At 50.7% G+C, this 12,004-nt stretch overlaps 1 protein-coding gene across 4 annotated transcripts in view; it reads right to left on the bottom strand.

The window, feature by feature from the left end:
* rnf157 (ring finger protein 157) overlaps positions 1–12,004 on the bottom strand; it is a 789,927-nt gene that overhangs the window by 749,222 nt on the left and 28,701 nt on the right. For all 4 annotated transcript variants that reach the window (XM_041217436.1, XM_041217435.1, XM_041217438.1 and 1 more), the window contains exons 3-4: positions 11,240–11,328; positions 8,765–8,911 (exon numbers count right to left, since the gene is read on the bottom strand). In XM_041217436.1, the coding sequence (XP_041073370.1) occupies positions 8,765–8,911; positions 11,240–11,328 (236 nt within the window). The remainder of the gene's footprint in view (positions 1–8,764; positions 8,912–11,239; positions 11,329–12,004) is intronic.

Below are 12,004 nucleotides of genomic sequence, written 5' to 3' on the forward strand. Positions count from 1 at the left end.
ACGACACACTCACCTCGCACGACACACTCACCTCGCACGACACACACCTCGCACAATGGCATACTCACCTCATAACGACACACTCACCTCACACAACGACACACTCACTTCGCACAATGGCACACTCCCCTCGCACAATGGCACACTCACCTCGCACAACGACACACTCACTTGGCACAATGGCACACTCACCTCGCACAACGACACACTCACCTCGCACAACGACACACTCACCTCGCACGACACACTCACCTCGCACGACACACTCACCTCGCACGACACACTCACCTCGCACAACGACACACTCACCTCGCACAACGACACACTCACCCTCGCACAACGACACACTCACCTCGCACGATACACTCACCTCGCACAACGACACACTCACCCTCGCATGAAGACACACCTCGCACAACGGCATACTCACCTCGCACGACACTCACCTCGCACAACGACACACTCACCTCGCACAACGGCATACTCACCTCACACAATGACACACTCACCTCGCACAACGACACACTCACCTCGCACTAAGACACACTCACCTCGCACAACGGCACACTCACCTCGCACAACGACACACTCACCTCGCACAACGACACACTCACCTCGCACAATGACACACTCACCTCGCACAACGACACACTCACCTCGCACGACACACTCACCTCGCACGACACACTCACTTCGCACAAAGACACACTCACCTCGCACAACGACACACTCACCTCGCACGATACACTCACCTCGCACAACGACACACTCACCCTCGCACGACGACACACCTCGCACAACGGCATACTCACCTCGCACGACACACTCACCTCGCACGACACACTCACCTTGCACAACGGCATACTCACCTCACACGACACACTCACCTCGCACAACGGCGCACTCACCTCGCACAACGACACACTCACTTCGGACGACACACACCTCGCACAACGGCACACTCACCTCGCACGACACACTCACCTCGCACGACACACTCACCTCGCACGACACACTCACTTCGCACAACGACACACTCACTTGGCACAATGGCATACTCACCTCACATAACGACACACTCACCTCGCACAACGACTCACTCACTTCGCACGACACACTCACTTCGCACAACGACACACTCACTTCGCACAATGACACACTCACCTCGCACAACGACACACTCAACTCGCACAACGACACACTCAACTCGCACAACGACACACTCAACTCGCACAACGACACACTCAACTCGCACAATGGCACACTCACCTCGCACAATGGCACACTCACCTCGCACAACGACACACTCACTTGGCACAATGGCACACTCACCTCGCACAATGGCACATTCACCTCACATAACGACACACTCACCTCACACGACACACTCACCTCACACAACGACACACTCACCTCGCACAATGACACACTCACCGCACAATAACACACTCACCGCACAATAACACACTCACCTCGCACAATGGCACACTCACCTCGCACAATGTCATACTCACCTCACATAACGACACACTCACCTCACACAACGACACACTCACCTCGCACAATGGCACACTCACCTCGCACAATGGCACACTCACCTCACATAACGACACACTCACCTCGCACAACGACTCACTCACTTCGCACAACGACTCACTCACTTCGCACAATGACACACTCACTTGGCACAATGGCACACTCACCTCGCACAACGACACACTCACTTGGCACAATGGCACACTCACCTCACACAACGACTCACTCACTTCGCACAATGACACACTCACTTCGCACAATGACACACTCACTTCGCACAATGGCACACTCACCTCGCACAACGACACACTCACTTGGCACAATGGCATACTCACCTCACATAACGACACACTCACCTCGCACAACGACACACTCACTTCGCACAATGACACACTCACCTCGCACAATGGCACACTCACCTCGCACAATGGCACACTCACCTTGCACAATGGCACACTCACCTCGCACAATGGCACACTCACCTCGCACGACACACCTCGCATGACACACTCACCTCGCACGACACACTCACCTCACACAACGACACTCACCTCGCACGACACACTCACCTCGCACGACACACTCACCTTGCACGACACTCACCTCGCACGACACACTCAACTTGCACAACGACACGCTCAGCTCGCACAACGACACACTCATCTCGCACGACATACTCACCTCGCACGATACACACCTCGCACAACGACACACACCTCGCTCAATGACACACACACTTTTGCACAATGACACCTCGCACGACACACTCACCTCGCACGACACACTCACCTCGCACGACACACTCACCTCGCACGACACACTCACTTCGCACAACGACACACTCACTTGGCACAATGGCATACTCACCTCACATAACGACACACTCACCTCGCACAACGACTCACTCACTTCGCACAACGACACACTCACTTCGCACGACACACTCACCTCGCACGACACACTCACTTCGCACAAAGACACACTCACCTCGCACAACGACACACTCACCTCGCACGATACACTCACCTCGCACAACGACACACTCACCCTCGCACGACGACACACCTCGCACAACGGCATACTCACCTCGCACGACACACTCACCTCGCACGACACACTCACCTTGCACAACGGCATACTCACCTCACACGACACACTCACCTCGCACAACGGCGCACTCACCTCGCACAACGACACACTCACTTCGGACGACACACACCTCGCACAACGGCACACTCACCTCGCACGACACACTCACCTCGCACGACACACTCACCTCGCACGACACACTCACTTCGCACAACGACACACTCACTTGGCACAATGGCATACTCACCTCACATAACGACACACTCACCTCGCACAACGACTCACTCACTTCGCACGACACACTCACTTCGCACAACGACACACTCACTTCGCACAATGACACACTCACCTCGCACAACGACACACTCAACTCGCACAACGACACACTCAACTCGCACAACGACACACTCAACTCGCACAACGACACACTCAACTCGCACAATGGCACACTCACCTCGCACAATGGCACACTCACCTCGCACAACGACACACTCACTTGGCACAATGGCACACTCACCTCGCACAATGGCACATTCACCTCACATAACGACACACTCACCTCACACGACACACTCACCTCACACAACGACACACTCACCTCGCACAATGACACACTCACCGCACAATAACACACTCACCGCACAATAACACACTCACCTCGCACAATGGCACACTCACCTCGCACAATGTCATACTCACCTCACATAACGACACACTCACCTCACACAACGACACACTCACCTCGCACAATGGCACACTCACCTCGCACAATGGCACACTCACCTCACATAACGACACACTCACCTCGCACAACGACTCACTCACTTCGCACAACGACTCACTCACTTCGCACAATGACACACTCACTTGGCACAATGGCACACTCACCTCGCACAACGACACACTCACTTGGCACAATGGCACACTCACCTCACACAACGACTCACTCACTTCGCACAATGACACACTCACTTCGCACAATGACACACTCACTTCGCACAATGGCACACTCACCTCGCACAACGACACACTCACTTGGCACAATGGCATACTCACCTCACATAACGACACACTCACCTCGCACAACGACACACTCACTTCGCACAATGACACACTCACCTCGCACAATGGCACACTCACCTCGCACAATGGCACACTCACCTTGCACAATGGCACACTCACCTCGCACAATGGCACACTCACCTCGCACGACACACCTCGCATGACACACTCACCTCGCACGACACACTCACCTCACACAACGACACTCACCTCGCACGACACACTCACCTCGCACGACACACTCACCTTGCACGACACTCACCTCGCACGACACACTCAACTTGCACAACGACACGCTCAGCTCGCACAACGACACACTCACCTCGCACGACATACTCACCTCGCACGATACACACCTCGCACAACGACACACACCTCGCTCAATGACACACACACTTTTGCACAATGACACCTCGCACGACACACTCACCTCGCACGACACACTCACCTCGCACGACACACTCACCTCGCACGACACACTCACTTCGCACAACGACACACTCACTTGGCACAATGGCATACTCACCTCACATAACGACACACTCACCTCGCACAACGACTCACTCACTTCGCACAACGACACACTCACTTCGCACAACGACACACTCACTTCGCACAATGACACACTCACCTCGCACAATGGCACACTCACCTCGCACAACGACACACTCAACTCGCACAACGACACACAACTCGCACAACGACACACTCACCTCGCACAATGGCACACACCTCGCACAATGGCACACTCACCTCGCACAATGGCACACTCACCTCGCACAACGACACACTCACTTGGCACAATGGCACACTCACCTCGCACAATGGCACATTCACCTCACATAACGACACACTCACCTCACACGACACACTCACCTCACACAACGACACACTCACCTCGCACAATGACACACTCACCGCACAATAACACACTCACCGCACAATAACACACTCACCTCGCACAATGGCACACTCACCTCGCACAATGGCATACTCACCTCACATAACGACACACTCACCTCACACAACGACACACTCACCTCGCACAATGGCACACTCATCTCGCACAATGGCACACTCACCTCACATAACGACACACTCACCTCGCACAACGACTCACTTCGCACAACGACTCACTCACTTCGCACAATGACACACTCACCTCGCACAATGGCACACTCACCTCGCACAATGGCACACTCACCTCGCACAATGGCACACTCACCTCGCACAACGACACACTCACTTGGCACAATGGCACACTCACCTCGCACAATGGCACATTCACCTCACATAAAGACACACTCACCTCACACAACGACACACTCACCTCACACAACGACACACTCACCTCACACAACGACACACTCACCGCACAATAACACACTCACCGCACAATAACACACTCACCTCGCACAATGGCACACTCACCTCGCACAATGGCATACTCACCTCACATAACGACACTCACCTCACACAACGACACACTCACTTCGCACAATGGCACACTCATCTCGCACAATGGCACACTCACCTCACATAACGACACACTCACCTCGCACAACGACTCACTCACTTCGCACAACGACTCACTCACTTCGCACAATGACACACTCACTTGGCACAATGGCACACTCACCTCGCACAACGACACACTCACTTGGCACAATGGCACACTCACCTCACACAACGACTCACTCACTTCGCACAATGACACACTCACTTCGCACAATGACACACTCACTTCGCACAATGACACACTCAACTCGCACAATGGCACACTCAACTCGCACAATGGCACACTCAACTCGCACAATGGCACACACCTCGCACAATGGCACACTCACCTCGCACAATGGCACACTCACCTTGCACAATGGCATACTCACCTCGCACAATGGCACACTCACCTCGCACAATGGCACACTCACCTCGCACGACACACCTCGCACGACACACTCACCTCGCACGACACACTCACCTCACACAACGACACTCACCTCGCACGACACACTCACCTCGCACGACACTCACCTCGCACGACACACTCAACTTGCACAACGACACGCTCAGCTCGCACAACGACACACTCACCTCGCACGACATACTCACCTCGCACGATACACACCTCGCACAACGACACACACCTCGCTCAATGACACACACACTTTTGCACAATGACACCTCGCACAACACACTCACCTCGCACAATACACTAACCTCGCACGATACAGTCACCTCGCACAACGACACACTCACCTCGCACAACAACACACTCACCTCGCACAACGACACACCTCGCACAATGACACACTCACCTCGCACAATGGCATACTCACCTCGCACAATGGCATACTCACCTCGCACAATGGCATACTCACCTCGCACAACGACACACTCACTTGGCACAATGGCACACACACCTCGCACAACGACACACTCACTTGGCACAATGGCACACTCACCTCACACAACGACACACTCACTTCGCACAATGACACACTCACTTCGCACAATGACACACTTCGCACAATGACACACTCACCTCGCACAATGGCACACTCACCTCGCACAATGGCACACTCACCTCGCACAATGGCACACTCACCTTGCACAATGGCACACTCACCTTGCACAATGGCATACTCACCTCGCACAATGGCACACTCACCTCGCACGACACACTCACCTCGCACAACGACACACTCACCTCACACGACACACTCACCTTGCACGACACTCACCTCGCACGACACACTCAACTTGCACAACGACACGCTCAGCTCGCACGACACACTCACCTCGCACGACATACTCACCTCGCACGATACACACCTCGCACAACGACACACACCTCGCTCAATGACACACACACTTTTGCACAATGACACTCACCTCGCACAACACACTCACCTCGCACAATACACTAACCTCGCACGATACACTCACCTCGCATAACACTCACCTTGCACAATGGCATACTCACCTCGAAGAATGGCACACTCACCTCGCACAATGACACACTCACCTCGCACAATGACACACTCACCTTGCACAATGACACACTCACCTTGCACAACGACACACTCACCTTGCACAACGACACACTCACCTCGCACGACACACTCACCCTGCACGACACACTCACCTCGCACAACAGCACACTCACTTCGCACGACACACTCACCTCGCACGATACACTCACTTCGCACAACGACACACTCACTTGGCACAATGGCATACTCACCTCACATAACGACACACTCACCTCACATAACGACACACTCACCTCACACAACGACACACTCACCTCACACAACGACACACTCACCTCACACAACGACACACACCTCACACAACGACACACTCACCTCACACAACGACACACTCACCTCGCACAACGACACACTCACCTCGCACAATGACACACTCACCTCGCACAATGACACACTCACCTCGCACAATGACACACTCACCGCACAATAACACACTCACCGCACAATAACACACTCACCGCACAATAACACACTCACCGCACAATAACACACTCACCTCGCACAATGGCATACTCACCTCACATAACAACACACTCACCTCACACAACGACACACTCACTTCGCACAATGGCACACTCATCTCGCACAATGACACACTCACCGCACAATAACACACTCACCGCACAATAACACACTCACCTCGCACAATGGCATACTCACCTCACATAACAACACACTCACCTCACACAACGACACACTCACTTCGCACAATGGCACACTCATCTCGCACAATGGCACACTCACCTCACATAACGACACACTCACCTCGCACAACGACTCACTCACTTTGCACAACGACTCACTCACTTCGCACAATGACACACTCACCTCGCACAATGGCACACTCACCTCGCACGACACACTCAACTCGCACAACCACACACTCACCTCGCACAACGACACACTCACCTCGCACGACCCACTCACCTCGCACAACGACACACTCACCTCGCACGACGACACACTCACTTCGCACGACACACTCACCTCGCACGACGACACACTCACTTCGCACGACACACACCTCGCACAATGATTCACCTCGCACAATGACACACCTCGCACAATGACACACCTCGCACAATGACACACCTCGCACAATGACACACCTCGCACAATGACACACCTCGCACAATGATACACCTCGCACAATGATACACTCACTTCACACAATGACACACTCACCTCGCACGACACACTCACCTCACACGACACACTCACCTCGCACGACACACCTTGCACGACACTCACCTCGCACAACGACACACTCACCTCGTACAATGACACACACTTCGCACAACGACACACTCACTTCGCACAATGACACACTCACCTCGCACAATGACATACTTTGCACAATGACACTCACCTCGCACAACGACACACTCACCTCGCACAACGGCATACTCACCTCGCACGACACACTCACCTCGCACAGCGACACACTCACCTCGCACAACGGCATACTCACCTCGCACAACGACACACTCACTTCGCACAACGACACACTCACCTCGCACAACGACACACTCACCTCGCACAACGACACACTCACCTCGCACAACGACACACTCACCTCGCACGACACACTCACCTCGCACGACACACTCACCTCGCACAACGACTCACTCACCTCACACAACGACACACTCACCTCAAACAACGACACACTCACCTCAAACAACGACACACTCACCTCAAACAACGACACACTCACCTCAAACAACGACACACTCACCTCAAACAACGACACACACCTCGCACAACACACTCACCTCGCACAACAGCATACTCACTTCGCACAACGACACACTCACCTCGCACGACACACTCACCTCGCACGACACACTCACCTCGCACAACGACACACTCACCTCGCACAACGACACACTCACCTCGCACAATGACACACTCACCTCGCACAATGACACACTCACCTCGCACAATGACACACTCACCTCGCACAATGATACACTCACCTCGCACAATGACACACTCACCTCGCACAATGACACACTCACCTCGCACAACCATTTTGAAAGTCCTCCGTTGCCTGGTAATAGATTGTGATGGCAACACGTGCATCAGCATCAAATGTAAATTCCACATTGTAACAGATCTTTGGTCTGGGAATCTCTTCTCCAGGGGTCTTCACCTCCTCGGTGCATCTGTAATGAGGAAAAGATTTTTGAGACTCATCATCAAATTTCTTGCCTGGTGCAAAAAAGGAAGAGGAAATAAATACAATAATTATCACTAGAGAAAAAGTACTAGGGACACTAATGGGGCTAAAGGCCGATAAGTCCCCTGGACCTGATGGGTTGCATCCTAGGATATTAAAGGAAGTAGCTACAGAGATAGTGGATGCACTGGTAGTAATCTTCCAAGAATCCTTAGATTCTGGCAAAGTGCCAGAGGATTGAAAAACTGCCAACATGACGCCCTTATTCAAAAAGGGAGGGAGACAAAAAACAGGTATCTATAGGCCAGTTAGCTTAATATCCGTCATTGGGAAAATGTTAGTCTACTATAAAGGATGTAATAGCAGAACATTTAGAAATACATAATCTAATCAAGCAGAGTTAGCATGGCTTCATGAAAGGGAAATGATGCCTGACAAATTTATTAGAATTCTTTGAGGAGGTAACAAGCAAGATAGATAAAAGGGAACCAGTAGATGTAATATATTTGGATTTCCAAAAGGTGTTCGATAAGGTACTGCACATCAGGCTACTTAACAAGATAAGAGCCCATGGTGTAGGGGGTAGTATATTAGCATGGATAGAGGATTAGCTAACTAATAGAAGACAGAGTTGGGGTAAGGGGAGCATTTTCAGGATGGCAACCTGTAACTAATGGAGTGCCACAGGGATCAGATCAGGCTGGGGCCACAATTATTTACAATATATATCAATGACTTAGATGAGGGAAGTGAATGTACTATCGCCAAGTTTGTGGATGACACAAAAATAGATGGGAAGGCAAGTGGAGGATGACATAAGGAGTCTACAGAGGGATATAGACAGGTTAAGTGAGTGGGCAAAAACTTGGCAGATGGAATATAATGTGGGAAAATGTGAGGTTTTGCACTTAGGCAGGAAAAATAGAGGAGCTGAATATTATTTAAATGGAGAAAGACTGAAGAAAGCTGCAGCACAGAGGGATTTGGGGGTCCTTGTGCATGAATCCCAAAAAGCTAAAATACAGGTTCAGCAGGTAATAGGGAAGGCAAATGGAATGTTGGCCTTTATTTCAAAGGGAATGGAGTATAAAAATAGGGAAGTCTTGCTAAAACTATACCAGGTATTAGTTACACCAGTCCTAGAATACTATGAACAGTTTTGGTCCCCTTATCTAAGGAAAGATATACTGGCATTGGAGACAGTCCAGAGAAGGTTCACTAGGTTGATCCTGGGGATGGAGGGATTTTCGTATGAGGAGAGGTTGAGTAGGTTGGGCCTGTACTCACTGGAGTTTAGAAGAACGACCTTTAGAGAGGCGACCTTATTGAAACATATAAGATTCATAGGGGGCTTCACAGGGTAGATGCTGAGAGGTTGTTTCCCCATGTGGGAGAGTCTAGGAACAGAGGGCATCATCTCAGAGTAAGAAAAGAAAACAGAGATGAGGAGATCAGTTCTGATGAAGAGTCATACGGACTCAAAACGTTAACTCTGTCTTCCCCTCCACAGATGCTGTCAGACCTGCTGAGTTTTTCCAGCAATTTTTGTTTTTGTTTCAGATTTCTAGCATCTGCAGTATTTTGCCTTTATCAGAGATGAGGAAGAATTTCTTGTGAATCTGTGGAATTCTTTACCGCAGAGGGCTGTAGAGGCTGGGTTATTGAGTATATTCAAGGCTGAGATAGGCAGATTTTTAATCAGTAAGGGAATCAAGGGTTATGGGGAAAAGGCAGGAAAGTGGAGTTGAAGATTATCAGATCAGCCATGATCTCATTGAATGGAGGAGCAGACTATACCATGCAGCACAATCCAGGTTCCTATACATTGCAGCACAATGCGAGTTCCTATACCATGCAGCACAATCCAGGTTCCTATACATTGCAGCACAATGCAGGCTCCTGTACCATGCAGCATAATCCAGGTGTATATACCATGCAGCATAATACAGATTCCTATACATTGCAGGACAATGCGAGTTCCTATACCATGCAGCACAATGCAGGTTCCCATACCATGCACGAGAATGCATGTTCCTGTACACTGCAGCACATTGCAGGCTCCTATACCATGTAGCACAAGCAGGTTCCTATGCAATGCAGCACAGAGCGGATTTGTATACCATGCAGCATATTCTGGTTCCTACACCATTGCAGCACATGTTGCTTCCCATACCATGCTATGTACAGTGCCTTGTGTGTGGAGGATTCGCTAGTCTCTCACCCTCTCAGTACCCGTCATAGCTCTCTCTATTACTCTGATAGCTGAGTTATCCTGGCAATCACTCAAATACACTCCCCATTCAAGTTCACTTACTTGACCAATCGCAAAGTGTCTTTCCGGATGTTTATCAGGCTCCGCAGTGTCTTCACTGGATCCTGAGGTGGTGGAGCAGCATAAGGAAACTGCAAAAGTACAAGAAGCAAAAATGGTTCCAATGGTTCAATTGATCAGAGAACAGATTTTCAAATTGAATTCTGATTCTGGACTCCTGATCTAAAACTGCAGGAGGACCTTCACCAACAGACAGCAGTAACTCAGTCAGCTCATTACCATCTGCTCAACAGCAATAATATTCAGATAAATCAGTACCATCATAATATGACTCGTGATTCAGACATGGAGAGACAACAAACTAAATAGTCCAATGTTGCAGGGTAGCAGAAACGAATCCACAGGTATCGTTACAGAAATCTCTGACAAGTTGAGGAGCTGATAAAAAAAAATGATTGGGATTCTTACCTTTAGGCATTGAATACAAAAGCCAGAAGTTATGGTAAAGTTTGCTAAAGAGGCTAGAGAAGCTGGTCGTATTCTTCAACGGACAGGGAATATTAAGTGGAGATTTAACACTCATGTTAAGATTTTGCAGGATTTTGATAAAGTAAGTAGGGTGAAACTGTTTCCAGTGGCAGGAGGATTGATAACCAGAGGGACCCAGATTAAAGATGATTGGCAAAAGGACCAGAGGCAAAACAAGGGAAGTTTTTTTCTGCAGTGAGTTGTGATCTGGAAGGTGCTGCCTGAAAGGGCGGTGGAAGCAGGTTCAATCGAAACTTTCAAAAAGGAATTAGATAAATT

The sequence above is a fragment of the Carcharodon carcharias genome, chromosome 22 (assembly GCF_017639515.1).
Source record: "Carcharodon carcharias isolate sCarCar2 chromosome 22, sCarCar2.pri, whole genome shotgun sequence".
NCBI classification, from domain to species: domain Eukaryota; kingdom Metazoa; phylum Chordata; class Chondrichthyes; order Lamniformes; family Lamnidae; genus Carcharodon; species Carcharodon carcharias.